Source organism: Cebus imitator, unplaced genomic scaffold, assembly GCF_001604975.1.
Source record: "Cebus imitator isolate Cc_AM_T3 unplaced genomic scaffold, Cebus_imitator-1.0 Scaffold293, whole genome shotgun sequence".
In the NCBI taxonomy this organism is placed as follows: Eukaryota; Metazoa; Chordata; class Mammalia; order Primates; family Cebidae; genus Cebus; species Cebus imitator.
Window position 1 is genome coordinate 2,502,830 of NW_016107608.1, and position 18,076 is coordinate 2,520,905.

Here is an 18,076-nt window from a genome sequence, read left to right on the forward strand (position 1 = left end):
CCCAGGCTGGAATACAGCGGCATGGTCTCAGATCACTGCAGCCTCCACCTCCTGGGTTACAATCCTGCCTCAGCCTCCTGGGTGGCTGGGATTAGAGGCACATGCCAACATGCCCAGCTAAATTTTGTATTTTTAGTAGAGACGGGGTTTCACCATGTTGGCCAGGCTGGTCTCAAACTCCTGACTGCAAGTGATCCACCCGTCTCAGCCTCCCAAAATGTTAGGATTACAGGCATGAGCCACCATGCCCAGCCGACTTTTCTGTATTTTAAGACCTATAAGAATGACATGCATGGCCGGGCGCGGTGGCTCACGTCTGTAATCTCAGCACTTTGGGAAGCCAAGGTGGGTGGATCATGAGGTCAGGAGTTCAAGACCAGCCTGATCAACATGGTGAAATCTCGTCTCTATAAAAATAAATAAATAAATAAATAAATAATAAATAACATGCATGTGTGAGTGCATGTGTGCATGCAAGCACACAAACGCAAACACACACACACAAGACTGGTCTAGAACTGTTTGGCTTCCATTATTCAATCCTACACTAAAAGAAAATACAATGCTTTTCTTGCTAACAGCTTGGTAAACAATTTCTTTTCTGAGCCAGAAAAGAAAAGAGCTGTGATATTTTTCAAATGGTCAATAAATCAACAACAATTAATATTAGCTTTCCTATCTTAGGGCCACCTACATATGGCCGTGTCTGGCACCCTGATAGTATAAGCAGGAGAACTGAGGACACTGTATAGATTAGCTACTACCTGCCCTCTCCCCTCCATCCCATAGCTTTCCCCCCAACTTAGAAAAAAATAATTGCCTCCACAGTGGGGACCAGGCCAGTATTTATTCCAAAGGATTCCCTTTGGGTGAATTCAGCCCCAAAATTTAGAGTTAGGTATATTTTCCCATAGAAATTGTAGCAAAGCTGAGACTAAAAATCAAGCTGTCATAGCAAACTCAAAGCATTTCTAGGGATAATACAATACATTTGCTTTTTTTTTTTTTTTTTTTTTTTTAAGATAACCGTACCTCACCTGTAATCCTTAGGAGGCCAAGATGGGTAGATTGTTTGAGCCCAGGAATTCGAGGCCAGCCTGGGTATATTAAATAAATAATTTTTAATATCTCAAATACATTTGGACCTCCGACCACCAGGTAGAAATTTAAAGCAGTCTGCCTCTCACAGAGCAAGAGCTGGCTGGCATCTCAGAGCAGCCAATTCAGGAAACCAAGTTTTCTCCAAATTTAGCTAGGAGCGTATCCTCACTGGATTTATCCTGACATCAATTCTGCCTTTAAAAAATCAGTGAAAAAAACAATATGGGGTAAGCTATAAAAATTTATAGGTGTAAGTCACCACTGGTATCGGTTAAAAAGGAATATCATCACAGCACTAGAAATTATGCATTCTCCTTACTTAAAGTAATCCGAGTACACTGCCAATAATCTTAGCTACTTTTTGAAGACTGTAACCAATTCAGTAAAACAAGTGGCACTATCTTGCTTAATGTTGGTGAGTTCTTAGAGATTTCAAGAGATAAGAAACGATGCTTCATCGATATTTAAAATATAAGAATGAAAGGTCATTCTGATGGCACCTGTCCTGGAAAGAGCTACTGCCCATCCATCCACGTGGCCCAGTCGGCGCTTGCCACCTCCGCTCTTCTACTAAAAGCTCTGAGAGGGGCAAGTCAGGTTGTATCTGGAAGTTGGTACTATGACTAACAACCTCTGCTCTAGAATAAGGGCTGTGTGAGTTCGAATCCAAAGACTACTAGGTACTGGCAATATTACCTCCAGCAATGTACTAGGCTTTTCAAAATTCAGTTTTCTCCCTTTTGAGCTGTGAAGATATAAAAACAACCTAATAATATTGTGGTATTACATGAGATAGTGCATGTAACCTGGCTAGCACACAAATGGACACTCAGTAGACTCTTATTATTATTGCCAGGTGTAATGCCTGGCAAACGGTAGATACTAGATGCAGTTTTGACTTACTAATTTAGAAAACAAATACTTATTGAGTACCTACTATATGCTAGACACTGTGAAGTTCTAGGAACACAGTCATGAACAAAGCAAAGTCCCACACCTCACAAAGTTTACCTTCTAATGAGGAGACAAGCAATAAAGGAAGCAAACCAAGACTGTCTCAGGCATTGGCAAATGCTGTAAAAACACAGCAAAGTGAGGGGGTGGTGGCAATTTTAGACATGGTCATCACAGAAGGCCTCTCTGTAGAGGGACATCTGAGCAAAGACTTGAATGCTGAAAGGTCAGTCAAATAGAAAGAACAGCACATGCAAAGGTCACAAAGCTAAAACAAGTCCAGTGTGTTGGGTGTATAAGGAAGGACAGATGAATGAAGGATGAATTTCCATAGCATTTGAATCTGTCTTGGGGCATAATCTATTTCTTATTATGATTTTTGCAAACATGCCTGATCTATGTCATCAGTTCCTTGAGGAGTAAGGATCATGCTTATACTTATTTGTAATTTGTACAAGTCACTCAATCAGCAGAAGACAATCGGCTGCAAGGACCTTTTGCCTCTCCTGACTATTAAATAATAAAGCCCTAAAGGATTCTGTGTTCAGAAAGAACACCGTCTACTAAAACATCCCAGCTAGCTCCAACCCACACTTCTCTCCCCCTTCCTTGAACTTATAAGGCATGCACTATGTGTCCCACAACTCCAGCAGCAGATCTTATTTCTTTTCAATTGTTTCCTAATTGTCTAACTCCAGTTTTATCTACTACTTCTGTTATGCCTTTGAGAAACTTTGAAATTTTATTTCATTACAGTATGTTTCTTTATTCTTCATGGGGACATCACACAGGAACAAAAAAAATCATTTGAAGTACATTTATTGCAAAGCTTTCCATCACCAGTTTAAGGTTAATTCTTACATGTCTCAGTAATTGAGACACTTTTCCTCCTTCAGATAGCTTACTTTAATATCAGTAGTTAAAACCCACAATGGACGCATAAATTGGCAGTGGCTAAATTTTGCTCAAAAGGTTCAACATACTCTATTAAATCAGGCAGGCCTTTGTAGATGTCTTCATCATTAATGCTTTCTTCTGTTGGGAAGGGCCTAGGAGGAGGGGGGAAAAACATGAGTGAATGAGCAACAATCAGGCTGGGCATTTATCTCTCACTAAATATGTAAGTTGTCTGCTGTCAAAATGGTCAGATCGGTCACCATGTCTAACAACGTCTAGGGTTTTCCCCAAAGTGCCTGCTCAGTGGCTGTGTCTGAGGTTCCTCTAGGGAGGGGTTAACACCTGCCACCTGAAATCATCTGAAGCAATTACAGCTAGTCACCACAGTCACATGTATGGGGGAGGGCATAATGACGTGCTTATGTGATCTCCCACCTGCCACATACCTGCAGCGTCACCTCACCCACTGCAGCTCCCCAAGTCAGACAACAAACAGCCGAGCGTGTGCCCTTGCCTTCAGCACCCTCTCTTTTCAGCTATGGGATCTGATAACAAATAATTTGGTAACAATCATCCTTCCGTGGCTCACTTCACTAGTGAATATGAAAATTAGTGGAAGACAAAAACATTGTGCCCTTTACAGGCTAACTGTCTAACTCCAGTTTTATCTACTACTTCTGTTACACCTTTGAGAAACTTTGAAATTTTACTTCATTGCAGCATGTTTCTTTATTCTTCATGGGAGACACACAACAGGAATGAAAAACCAGTTGAAGCACGTTTTCTTGTAAAGCTTTCCATCGCCAATTTAAGGTTAATTCTTACAGGTCTCAGTAATTCAGCCACTTTTCATTGTGCCTTTGCGGGGCACGATGACACAGAAATGTCATTTTTCACCCTGACATTTCTGCTCAGACTTTAGCGTATTTAAGTTGTATTTTTTATTTTCATTTATTAGACAAGGCAAATGAGTCAACCAGACCTTGGGGAAAATAGAGTGTTTTCTTTGTTCCCTATTCAAGAAAATCACACTTTAATATATTTCCTGTTCCCATTGTGTGGCTTCCTTGTTTGTCTCATGGTACTCATAACACCAGGATAATACCTTAAATTTATGTCTAACAAAATCACAGTAAGTATACCGTGCCAAAAATTCTACCCTTTCAGGCAGCCAGCATATCACATATTTCATAAAAACAAGAGGATCCATCAAAATAATAAATAAGCTTTAAATAATTACTAAATAGTTATATTAAAAAGCAGAGTTTCACACTGACTTATGGATTAATTTAATACTGAAGACATTTGAGGAGACTAGGTTTTTCAAATAAATCCATGTGTGAGAAATACAGTCTCAAAATCATTTTTTTATAAATTAAGGCACATTTTATTATGCAAGTTCACTGTAGAAAATACAGATGAGAAAAATTAAAAAAGAAAAAAATCTTTTTTTTTCAGAATCAGGAATACATAAAAATTTGATCATGCTTTTAAAAAATCTGTTTACATATAACATAAAATATATATCGCCACGAAAGGTATGCATGTGTTGAAAAGCAAATTAGAAGGAGTTGAATGTGTATCTTCCGACAGACCACATACATAGAAAGCTGCCAAATTCATGGCGCATTTCTGAGAAAGGTCTTGCACACCAGCAGGGCATCTTTCCCGAGCGCACTGTGCTTTGCAGCCAGTGCAGAGAACCCTAGTAAGTCCTCCTTGGATCCTGTCTCTTAGAATGGGAATGTGAGCTGTACACAGAAAAATGGCTGTGATGGCTGGTGACAGAAATATGGAGCACTGAATAAAGAAGGCAAAAAATCCATTCCATTTCCATGAGGCCTGGCTGTGCAGAGACTATTTTAATTTATTTCCTAATGTTACTTACATAATACATCTTTACTGACTGATTTAACTTAAGTATGTAGTATTTGAAGCAAGGAAGTCTCAACACAACATACACATCTATATTTGTATGACTAGCAAATGCATAATATCCATCACAAGGAGACGGCATACTATATTTAACCAATTTACTTCCAGGTTTTTAATTTACTACTGAACCTTCAATACACATTCTTGTATACAAATTTTATACTTGTCTGATTATTTCTTAAACTCCTAAAAGCTATGAGTTATCATTATGTTCTACTTTATAGGAAATAAACATATTACAGCATGTTTTAAAATATTTATTTTCTTAAGCATTTCTGTTTACCTTGAATTATATGTACAGAAATGTTGGAGGAAAGTGGAAAAAAAAAAATAGAACCACACCAGTGACAGTCACCTGTGAATTGAGAACAATGTTTGGCCAATGTAGTATTCAACTCTATGAATAAGTTCTATCTTGCTCAATTAATTTCAAATGTGTACTGGGTACTTACAAACCAGGCACTCTTCATGAATGAGACACACTACCTGTGTGCAAGGTGCTTCACAAATAGCAAACATTTAATAAAGAATCATTACACTGAACTCAACAGGACACATGAGTGATGAAACAGAGCTTACCTGATTCCTGTGGCCAACGCGATAGGCGTTCGAGAAAGTCGTGATAATGTTTCTATAACCTGAGAAAAGAGGAAAATATTAACATGTAGTTCAGAAAAGGTAAGATTTCTTTTTCCAAAACTTGTCCAATCTACTATTAACCATAGCAGCAGAAACATATATTTGCAGATGTCAAAGAGGTACAGAATGAGAGGGGCTGTGATTGGGAAGTATAAATACCTGGATTATATTTTTGTTCCTTTATTACTTTGAGCAGATTACCAACCTATTTGAGTTGCAGATTCTTTATCAGTATAACACAAAGTTAGCCTGGGTTACCCCAAGCAAGTTATATCTCTACTTCTACAGAAACTGAAAGATTCTGGAAATCTGTATTCTCCAGCATAGCATCCACTAGCCATAGGAAGCCATGTAAATTAACCTAAATTTTAAAAACAAAAAAATCCCAGTTTCGCAGTTGTGTTAGTCGCATGTTAAATGTTCAGTAGCCACAGACATGTGGCCACTGTAATGAGCTACAAAGTTATCAAAAATTTCCATCATCGCAGAAAGTTCTATTGGACTGTCCTGTTATATAACAAAGCAGGTTACAGTATGGATGGGTTCATAAGCTACACCACCTGAGTCTAAATCCTGAGTTTACCATTTATTGGATACCTAACTTTGAGCAAAATGCTTAATTTCTCTGAGCTTTAGTTTCATCGTCTAGGTAATGCCTATAATAGATTATTAACAATCATTACATTATTGCGAGGATTAAATAAGATAGCATGTAAAATATTTAAATGGTACTTATTCTGTATAATCACCAACTTTAAGGAAATTGCCTTAATTCAATTCTGAGTGTTTTCAGAAAAAGTTTTCTAAATTAACCTGATTATCTGTTTCAAAGATTCCTTATAAAGATCTTCAGTACCTAAACCTGTTAAATGTGCCCTGCTAGCAACTTTATCCTTCCTTCAATCTTTTGTCCTAAGACTGTCTCTTTTGGAGACTTAGTGAGAAAGCCATTTACCTGAAATGTAATTTTCTCATAAAGTCTGTTTTTTTGTTTGTTTGTTTTTTGAGAAAGAGTCTCACTCTGTTGCCCAGGCTGGAGTGCAGTGGCACGATCTTGGCTCACTATAATCTCTGCCTCCGAGGTTCAAGCAATTCTCATGTCTCCCTCAAGTAGCTGGGGTTACAGGCAAGTGCCACCATGCCTGGCTAATTTTCGTATTTTTAGTAGAGATGGGGTTTCGCTATGTCGGCCAGGCTGGTCTCAAACTCCTGGCCTCAAGCAATCCACCTGCCTTGGCCTCCCAAAGTGCTGGCGTTATAGATGTGAGCCACAGGCCCTGCCATAACGTCTATATATATGATAATAGACATAATACATCCTAACTCTCAAAAATTTAACAAACACAGCTTAAAGAGGTTCTACTATAAGGCCTATACAGAATGAGAGTAAAAAAGGAGAAAAGGCAAAAATCTGTTTCTAAATTAAGGTAATCTAATTCCTTACTTCAGAGACAGAAACATAAAAATGAAGTCTCCAGCACTCTGCAGACGCTTCATGAGAGTACTAGCCACACATACACTTATATTTCACCCACTTCAGGAAGCGGATCCATATATATGGTTGCAGTTAAAAATTCCTGGCTTCTGAGTAAGAATACCTGGAGCCCTGACTCACGAGTTTTCAGCTATGCTCACCTTTACTAGCCTCTGTAAAATGCAGATAACAGCTAACTGCTTCATGGAGTTACTGAAATAATTAAATGAGATCATGCCCATCATATGCTTGACTCGGTAAATGTGAACTTCTATTATTATGTAAAATAAATTATACAAAAATAAAATTTAATTGAATTACATATAGATGACAATGTATTGCATTCTTGAAAACCGTAGAGGGTACATTTTAAGTGTTCTCACCATAAAAAATACGTGATGTAATGCAAATGTTAATTAGCTCCAGTTAACCATTCCAAAAGGTATACATATTTCAAAACAACATGTTGTATAAGATCAATACATATAATTTTTATTTGTTAATTTTAAAAAATTAAGAAAATCTGTTATACAAACCAAAGAGAAGGGAGTAAAACTCTTTAGTATGGTTCCAAAGGGTTAGAAAGAAGCAAAGGACATGGTGACTAGATGAGCTAATTTACTGACCCCAAAATTCTACAGTCTAACCCTAGCCCTCAGCTGTGACCCTAGAAAAACAAAAGAATGAAAATTCAATTAAAACCCTTCATGCAATTTCTTCCTGGTTAAGTGTGTTGAACATCTAATGTCAAAACATACATAACCAATCAGATAAAATTTGATACCAATTAATTCCCCAAAATAAAGATAAAGCATTGTCAGTGAGTTCATACATTCAATCGAGAATGAACCAATACTAGTAAATTTATCAAAATTAATTCAAAATAAAAACACTTGCTAAAATATAAAAATTATTCACTATTAGGGGAAAAGTCTAGCTTTGGGGAAGTTCTGGGGTAATCAGTAGAGTATCCAGACCCTTGAATTATCTACGCTGCTTTACTTTGCCATGTGCTATACCCTAATATAGGACTGTTAGAAAGCTATGGGGAGAAATCTACGTCTGATTATAGTTTACACTGTGATCCCCGCATATATCACCACTTAATAACAATAAAAATAGCAAAAGCAGTACCATGGCTATGTATTTTATTATTGCTATGCTATTACGTATTTTATATAGCAATTATTCCTTGGGGATATTTTCTATAATACTTATGATGTATCTACAAAGTTAGAATGCATTTTCTATTCCTTTCCCCCCACCAACAACCAGAACAATGACAACCCCTCCACTACAGACTTTCTATCTCAGAAAACTATAGCTTGATTTTTTTCATGAGTGTCCACCAGAGGGAGCTAGATGATAGTGTATTAGTTTAGTCCTGAGTTGAATGTGTTTATAAGGACAAATATTTCTGAAAATCAACAAGCTGAGACTAACTCCTATTTTTTGCTTAACAAGGCTTATTTATAACTATTCACTAATAGAAAAATAACAAATACACAAATTCAGCAGACGGAGAGGACTAGAAAGACAGCATGCAGTGTATCCTAAAGTGAGTCTGAGAACTGGCGTTCAATTTTGTGTCTATCCTATTGTACACTGGGTCCATCCGTTAACTCTAAGTTCAGCCAAAGCAAATAAAGACTGTTTAGTCAATGTAGTGTTTTTAGAACAATGTGTTTTCTATAAAGGCGGAGTGTATCCGGATTTGGAATAGACACGTATACACACTAAAGCCAGATCCTTAAATCCTCTGTGGAGATTCTGATCTGCCATCCATTCAAGAACTTTTATTAAAAAAAAAAAAACTCTAAGGACACTAAGAAGACTATTTTCCTGCAATGTATTAATTTCTAACTTGTTACCTCAATATAATAGCAAAATTTGAGGTACATTAACTCCCAGAAACAGAGGTGGCTAGTAAGAATACTTTCAAATCAATTAGCCAACAATCAACTAGAGTAAATCCATACTGCGAATTTCCTTTCTTTCCCTTTGTCTACCTCTTGGTGGGTAAGAAGTGTGGCATCTGTAAAGAAATGAAAATCATCCTGGATAACATAAATCAGAGCTATTTTATGAGGCAGGTGAGAAAGGCAGACAAAGGGTTTTGAAAACCTGCTTTAGAAGGGTGACTTATATTCCAGAAGCTAGGAAGGACCGTTAAGAAAGGGTGGGAAGGGCAATCATGGGTCAAAACTGCATTTTTAAAGCAAAGTGAAGGGCAGACTGAGGTGGGAGGACATGGGGAACAGACAAGGGGCCAAGAGACCACCTAAGCAGGCTGTCTCAACTGTCCAAGTGAGAGGCGAAGAGACGGAACCAAGATGGCCACCATAGAGACAGGAGAGAAGGCAACACGGGACGAGTGTTCAGTAATAGTAGCTGGTGCTGTGCGAAGGCAAAGGGAAGAAGAAGAACCCAGGGTGACCTGGGCAAGCTGTTAAGGCTCTGGAGGTGGCCAGCCCCCAGGCCGGCTACCAGGAAAGCCTCCAGGATGCTCCCGAGCAGAAAGCCCTTGTTCTCTCTCTGTCTTCTACGTGATGGACATTTATAATCCTGAAACCAGGGAGGCCACCCACTCCTCCAGGGAGCCTTCTCTGGCCCCTGGTCTTTGTCCCCTTTATCTCCCCATAGGACCCTGGATATAACCCTGCCATAGCATCTGTCACTTCAAAATGAAAACGTATTGGCTTTTTAAAATATTTCAAAGGAATATATGTTTGCTTTGTCAGACTGAAATAATACAGTAATACATAAAAGATGTCCCTCACACCTCTCCTCTCTCTTCTGCCTACACGGGACCACAGCTAAAAATTTGGTGTGATTCTGGCAGAATTTTTCTTTTTTCCTTTCCTTTATTAAGTAATGTATTCCTATTTTACAGATTTTCCTACAGCATGCTTTTGTCATTAACAATAAACCAGAGTTAGCAGAGCGCAGTGGCTCAGCCTGTAATCCCAGCACTTGGGGAGGGTGAGGCGGGCAGATCACTTGAGGTCAGGAGTTCGAGACCAACTTGGCTTTCATGGCAAAACCCCATCTATACTAAAAATACCAAAAAAGTAGCCAGGTGTGGTGGCAGTCACCTGTAATCTTAGCTACTCAAGAGGCTCAGACAAGAGGATCACTTGAACCCAGGAGCTGGAGGTTGCAGTGAGCTGAGATCATGCCATTTCACTCCAGCCTGGGTGACAGAGCTGGGATTCCATCTGAAAAAAGTAAAATAAAATAAAAATAAAATAAAAAGAAAGCAGAGTCATGCCATATGTATATAACTACTTTATTCATTTTACTGCTGTATAACATTTCAGTTAAATAGCTATGATTTAGTCATTAACTTGCCAGTTAGCTTTTTCAACATTCTTCTGCAAAATCTACAACTATTTTTCTTGCCAAAGATCTTTTCAATTATGTGCAGGTATTGCTATATGAAAGATTTTTAAATGGGATGATCAGGACAAAAGAAACGCATGATATTCAATATATTTGCATGAATATTGCTTCAATATGAAAAATATCTGCATAATTTAGACACCCCTGAAGAGTATATAAAAACATAAGGCATTCTAGTGATCTGTTCATTGGTCTTTCAATCTGACAATGGAAAATTCCTTAAGGGCAGGAAAATCAAAGTGATTCTTCACTGTTGTATTTCCATCACCTAGTTCATAGCCAGGCTCATGGCAACCACTTAACACAAAAATATTTCTGGCTCAAACAAACAAAAGAGTAATAACTTGCTAAACTGTTTTAAAGATTAGGGACAATATGTGTCCAGATATGTAAAGGGCTCAACCTGGCACAAGTGAGGAATGAATAAATAACTGAAGAATCCTTTGTGAAAATTAAACGTTAAATATGAGAAAGGGTTCCCTATTTACTCAAACCTACAGTCAATAAACACTGACATGTTCCCCTATGAAACATTTTCAACCAATGATGATTTTTATTTTGTTTGAGCTCTTTATTTTTATCATCCCTTAGTCAGTTTAAAAACCACAAAATAAAACAGCTTTCAAAAACAGAATGGTGATAAAACTACCCATTTTAACCATTATCTTCATGAGACATTCTGTCAAATATCCACTCTTTGCTTCTCTAGCACATTAGTGCTGTTGATATTATTTGTAATTAAAACAAGTCATGTATGCAGGAGCAGTATGTTATAGCTACTCTAAGGTCCTGAGTTAAGAAAGCCACAGCTGAACTGTGGCTTAACAGTAACCAGAGGAAGCCGTGAGACCAACATGCAGGTCTGCCAAAAAGTTGCTAATTATGAATTTATCTTCTTGAGTTCTCTATTCTGAAGTCTCACCTCTTAACCCAGAGCAGACCCAAATGGAAAGGCTGGTTCAAAAGGAGTTCCGAGGGAAGGGGTACTTACAACAGGAAGGTGGGCTCTGCAAGGGCAATCAGACAGCTGCAGGCTTGAGCTCAAATGCAAGATAAGCTTAGGGGATCAAGAAGGGGTCCACAGCACCACATCCCTACAGCATTAAGTTGCTATCTATAAGCGGAGGCTCAAGGCATGGATGTTGCCTCCTAGTTCCTGAAGACTCAGAGCAAGTGCCCTGTGGGGTTATGGCAAAAAATGAGGGCCCCAGAAAAGAGAACTGGGAGTGTGGACATGAAAGTGCTGGGTGGAGAAATTCAGGCAGAAACATAGCCTGTAGATCAGGTCAACTGCAAGCCAGAGGCGGCCCAGAGCCTGGTGCTATCTGGCATACCAGACACCAGATTCTCTGACAATGAGGCCCAATTCTAAACCTGAACAGATGGTAAACTTTAGACTAACATGTTTCACCTTAACTCTCCTAGGAAATCAACAGAACTCATTATTGTAATTTTCTCTGAAACTCTAATTTCACACAGCAAATTACCCCCATTAGCATACACTGCAGCTTAGTGTCACTTCCAGCAACACATCTTAGAGATTTCCTGAAGCATCTGCTTGTTGCTTTCATCTGTGGGATGCTGTTGAAAAATGTCCTTAGCACCTCCTCTATGGGCACAGCCAGATAAGATCAACAAAACATTTCTATATGCCAAGAAGGCTGTAAACCATGGGGAATACATTTCCATTGTTCAAGAGAGTAGAGTATCCGTATAGGTTACCTGGATCCAAATTATAGTTTGTGCTGTCCTTGGTTACAATCATAAATATAAGAATTGTTCTATACTTACTATTTTTTGAATCTTCAAAAGTGAAACTACAGAGAAGAACTTCGTTTCAAAAAAGTCATAGAGTGGACTGATTAGAAGTCCAGGCTCAGGAGTCAGATTTTCTGGGTTTAAATACCAGCTCCACCTCTTACTAGCTAGTAAGGACGGGAGTCAAGAAGATAAGTGTGCTGTGCCTTGGTTCCCTTACCTAGTAAATTATAATTAAAACATCACCTACCAAACAAGTTTATTGTCAGTGTTAAAGGAGGTGACAGACAGACAGATACGCACATAGGAGAATATCCTGTACTTTTACTCTTTCCTAATTTCAACATCACCCTTGTCATTGTTGTCATCCTCGTCATTACCGGTAAAGTAAGATTCGGTCTTTGTAAAGTACTTCAGAAAACAAAACGTGAGTGCAACCTCACATAGAACTGAAAGAGTTCTAAGAAGGGACAGTACACAGGATGGGCCCAGAGGAGCCATGCCTGTCTGCCCCAAATAAACACAAAAGTCTGTGTAACTAGGGTGTGTTTGTTCATAGCAATTTCCAGACAAGTCCTTTAGCTGAATGCCTATGCCCAAGACCCACAACTCTATCTTATACAGAAATCCTAGAGATACCACCTTTTATTCAGTGGTTATGAATTATTTTAAGTCAGAGATCCCTTTGAGAGTATGATGAAAGCTCTCGCTCATTTCCTCAAAAAAAAAAATAAAATAAAACTCACCTATCCCCTCCCCCACCCCACACACACACAAGTTTGCATCTAATCTCAAGAAATCCAGAGACTTCTGAAGGACCATTTGCGGATTTTCCAGATTCTCACTAAATCTCCTTCTTTCCCTATCAGAATACCATGGCCCAGAAAAACTAGCTCGCCCCAGGTCAAAGAACTGACAGTAGCAGAGTGAGTTCCAGAATCCAGGTCCCTTTTCTTCTGTCCTGGATATTACTCTTTCTACTTCACTACCTCCCGTATAAGTTTCTTGTGTTTATTGAACACTTCATTCTGTGCTAGATACAGCAGATACACATTCTAAAAGCTGTGGATAGCAGAATGAAGATACAAAGCTTCCTGCTCTCAAAAACCCAGTCTATTAGGAAATACCATAATGGTGAAGGACTCTAAGTGAAAACGCAGACTAGTATGACAAGCTACATCTGAAGCCCAGGGAAGAGAGCAAGGCCAGTTGTGCCCCTTGGGGGGCAGAGGGAGCTAGAGAGGTTCAAAGGTATCTTTAAAAGAGGTGATCCTGGTCTGCATCTTGATGGGCACCTGGACATGTGCCAGACTGTCTTCCTTCAAGTTAATATAGGTTTGATGGGCAGGAACGACCGTTCTCAGGCCCACCCCCTCCATCATCATGTCGTACTCCGGTGAGTACCTTATTCTCTGAGAAGCTTTTTGTAGTTGCCATTTCCTGAATGATATATTTCTTATTTGGTTAAAAGTGGTGATTTTTCAGATTCTGAGAGAAAGAATTTTTTTTTAAAGCAATTTTTTTTCTAAAGCAAACAAACCTGTACTTGTCTCATTAGGCATTTCCACACCACTATGGTCCTGCTGTCTCTGCCTTCTTGACCTTAGCACTTGCCTCTGAAGACCCCAAACAGTGCATCTTTTCCTCCTAGCCTGCTTCTCCTCCCCATGCCCAATGACCCCACAATCCCTTTCCTCACCTTCACCTGGCCAGACATGGGGAAACTTTCTAGATTTAAGGGGCAGACTTAAATTCTATCAATTCATCCTTTTCAGACTCTTTAGATTCAATCCCTTCTCCCTTCCTGTGCCTCTGCTATGGTATCAGCCCTCTCTATTTCTTGCCTCAATTATTGGAATAGCTTCCAATATGTCTCCAGACCCACAATTTCACTCCCTTTAATTTCATCCTCCACTTGGCTACCATAGAGGTTTTATGGCATTTCAAAACTATTAATGCGACCATACTGCTATTACCACCAAACCCACCCCATCATTCTTCAGTGCAGAGTGCCAGTTACTTAGCAGCACGCTCAGGAGTCCCGAGAAGCTGCTGCCCTGCCACTTCCAGCCTCACTCTGCCCACTCTCCACACACTCCCATGTTCAGCCACACCCAATTGCTTTGCCTACTGTGCTCCAGACTGACTCCAGACCTACGCAGAGCACAAAATTCACATGACTATAATTTACAGAGGCAGTTTCAAAATTAACACATTCCCACTAACGAGCAGACAGAAAAAAGGCAAACTGGGACCAGTAAGGCTAATTTTCTCACACCAAGTAAAAGATGGTAAGAAACCTTCCTCATACACTGTTTTAACATCACCTGTTCAAAGAGCAAAGAAGATAAAACTTGGAGCTCATCCATGCAGAGTTACCTGTCTGAAAGCAGTTTTCCAGTTATAAATATTCTCCGCTCTGCCTAAATTTATGCTGGTCTGTTAGGGTGTATTAAACTTAGTACACAAATGATAAATAATTGTTTGTACACAACTGTAAAAGAAACACTTTCATTTTGAAAATGTAATCATATCTGTAAATCCTTCTCTGCCTTTAAGCAGGGAGTAGAAAGAATAAGCTAAAAGATTACATGGCAATTTTAATATGTTCAATACAAAGAATGGAATTTATTTACAGACTCTGTAGGTATATACCAATTACTCACTGAACCATTACAGTAGCAGCTCCAGCAGAGTGGTTGGGAATGTAGCAGACAGCATCATCACCAGCTCACTGGAATGCCACTGTAACTTTCACATGAACTCCCTTTGAATGGACATGCCCCATGTGCTCACATCAGGCCCGAAGAGAAATTGTTGATGTGATCTAAAACAGACTCGGAGAGTTCTGTGTGACCTAAGGGCCTTAGAAATTAATGAATGCTCAGAGCTGCCCACAAATCACACAGTTGGGGCAAAGTCAACACATTTTCCAAACTCAGCTCACTGTCAAAGTCACACAACTCAGTGGCAAAGATCACTGCTTCCTGAATGTTGTCCATAGCTGTTATCACTCTAAAGGAAGAAATGCAGAAAGTCCCAGAAAGAAAAAAGCCAGAATGATAGGATCGCGTTGTAGAGAACGTGCCACAGAATTCCAGTCCAAAGACACTCCATCTTTTGTCCCAGCCTCAGGACTGCTCAAAGAAAAGCATGAAGCATCTGTGAACATTTCAAAGCATCTAACAGAAGTTCTGACTGCCTACCAGGCTAGAATAAAATCTCAGTCCTTAAAGTCTCTGTTCTGGTTGGTGTGGTAACAGTGGTCATTTCATATACTGCTTCAAAGTGCTAATTTTCATATGTGCGTGAACAAATGAAACACAGATAAATGAATTCATGATGGAAGAAATGTAGCTTCTGGACCAGAGGTAGTCAATAGAAATAAGTAAGTCACATACATAACTTCATATGTTTAAAGTCATGTTAGAAAAATATAAAAACAGGTGAAAATAATTTTAATCATATATTTTATTTAAATCAAGATGCCTAGAATATTATCATTTCTACAGGTGACCAATATAAAAATCAAGATATTTTAGGTTTTTTTATAATGTCTCCAAATCTCATGTGTATATTGCAGTTATAGCTCTTGTCAACTCAGACTGGCCACACCTGAGTGCTCAATAGCCACCTGTGGTTAACTGCAATCATACTGGACAGGACAAGTCTATACAAAACTCTTCAGAGCACCCAGAACACAATGAGAAACAAAACAGACGCACATTGGCCAAGACTGCCAAACCCTTCATTCCACAGATGCAGGCGGTAATACAGTGTGACATGGCATCCCAAAGTCCCCACAGCTTGAGACGGTCAAAGCAGAGCAAAAGCCTGCACTTGTAGAGGCCCACAGCCTCTTCAGTGGAACCAGAAGAAAGCTAAAAGGACCATGAAAAGGTGGCAAGCCCTGGAGGGAGGAGGAAAATACCCTTCTACACAGCCCTTATGTACTTCCCATTTCCCCACTGCCTACACACATCAACTATTTGATTATTTTCTCACTCAGTCAACCCAATGGTCGCCCACCTGGAAACTCACCACCTACCACATGCCAGGATCAGCCCTGTAGACATGCACTGAGGAAACTGGACAAGGCCTCTGCCTGCAAAGTATTCACGGCAGAGTTGGGAAGCAGAAAAGCAAGCAGTCACAAAAATACACATATGTGATTACATGGGTGAGAAGGGTTACAAAGGAATGGCACACAGCGCCAGAGGAGAAGGGATGTGTCTCCATCTAAGGGTTCAAGGTAAGTTCTCTGACAGACAGGTGAATTGGGGTCTGAATGACAAATGGGGTGATCAAGCATTCCACTACAGCATTTCCATACAAAAGTATGAATGTTTTCCAGTGTCTTACATCACCCCTTCCTTCCACTTATTTCTAAGCCTTATTTATTCTTGTTCTTTCTTCCAAACAAGGAAAGATGCTGAGTTCTATACCTCAATCGTCTCACCAAAGTTTGAGAGCCAATGTGTGGCAAAAATGGACCCCAAAATATATACCTCCCAACTCAGGGCATGTCTGCTGTGATTTAGGTGCATTTATCAAACTTCACAAGTTACAGTAATGACTTCCCATGTATCTTAAGATGGTGTAGATTCAGATTGCCAGTAGCCTTGTGTGCCACATTAAAATCAGAACTTCATTCAACAGGCTACAGGTAAGTTTCTTAAGAAGGGCAGTAACACATTCTAATTTGTTTTCGAGGAGAACTGTGGTGGCAATTCAACAGATTAACTAAAAGGAAGAGAGACTGGTGATGCAGAAAATGACTGCTGCTGTAGTTCAGGTGATAGAGTACACAGGTGAACCCAAGGCACCACAGTGTAAAGGAGGAAATACATTCAAGGGCTTTTCAGAGCATACTCAACTAGGGCAAGACAGACAACTGCACAAATATGTTTGTCAGAGAGCAAAGACCCTGGCTGAATGTCAGAAACACCTGTGGAGCTTTTGAAACACACCAATGTCCAGACCTTACCTTCAGAGACTATGACGCAAATAGTCTGTGATGGGGCCTTAGGGTTAGAATTTTTTAAAAGCCTGTGCAGCGATTCTAGTATGCAGCCAGGGTTGAAAATCACAGGCTTGAAGAGAATAGCTTTTTGAAACCCTGAAGTCCAAGAGAATCAGCTTTTTTTCTGCATTCTTTAACTTAGCAAATAACTATTGAATGCTTACGATTATCAGGTACTAGACTAAGTGATTAGTTTTATTTAATCTCACAAAACCCATGATTTATACGATATTTTCATTTTGAAATGAGAACCTACTAAGGGTCACAGAAGTAAAGTGACTTCTAGAAGGACGCCAGGCAAATGACAACCTACATTTGAACCTAGCTGTGAATATTCAGATCCGCTAAAAGCAGGCAATGCTGCCAGCACCTTGGGATTCCAACCTTTAATTATAATTTGACTTATAGCACTCATTAATCCTTGTATATCTTGAATTCCAAGGAATGTAAGTACTTCAATAGTTAAACCATTCCTCATTATTCCACTGAACCCTCTGCTGGGTCTCATGCCTGGGGAATAACTACAGTATCTAAACTCATCTGCTACTGACTTCACCGTCACACTGCTAAAGCAAGTGTTGGGTATTTTTTTTTTTCCACATTTTGCCAAAACAGAAACCTTAACTGTATTATTATAAGAAAACTTTTCAGTATTATAACGCATTAAGTATTATGGAAATATAAATGCTGACGATTCATATCCTAAAATAATTCCTTTAAAAATACAGCTCAAATTCATATGATAATATGCACGTCATAATGGTAACTTTGTATATCTTTTTTTTTTTTTTTTTTTTTTTTTTTTTTTTTTTTTTTTTTTTTTTTTTTTTTTTTTTTTTTTTTTTTTTTTTTTTTGAGACAGGGTCTCACTCTGTCACCCAGGCTGAGTGCAG

The 18,076-nt window shown here is 39.1% G+C and overlaps 1 protein-coding gene across 3 annotated transcripts in view; it reads right to left on the reverse strand.

Annotated features, from left to right (window-relative positions):
• Positions 1-18,076, reverse strand: part of VAV3 (vav guanine nucleotide exchange factor 3) — a 406,390-nt gene that overhangs the window by 202,128 nt on the left and 186,186 nt on the right. For all 3 annotated transcript variants that reach the window (XM_017502189.2, XM_037729108.1, XM_017502188.2), the window contains exons 3-4: positions 5,467-5,525; positions 3,039-3,104 (exon numbers count right to left, since the gene is read on the reverse strand). In XM_017502189.2, coding sequence (XP_017357678.1) covers positions 3,039-3,104; positions 5,467-5,525 — 125 coding nt within the window. The remainder of the gene's footprint in view (positions 1-3,038; positions 3,105-5,466; positions 5,526-18,076) is intronic.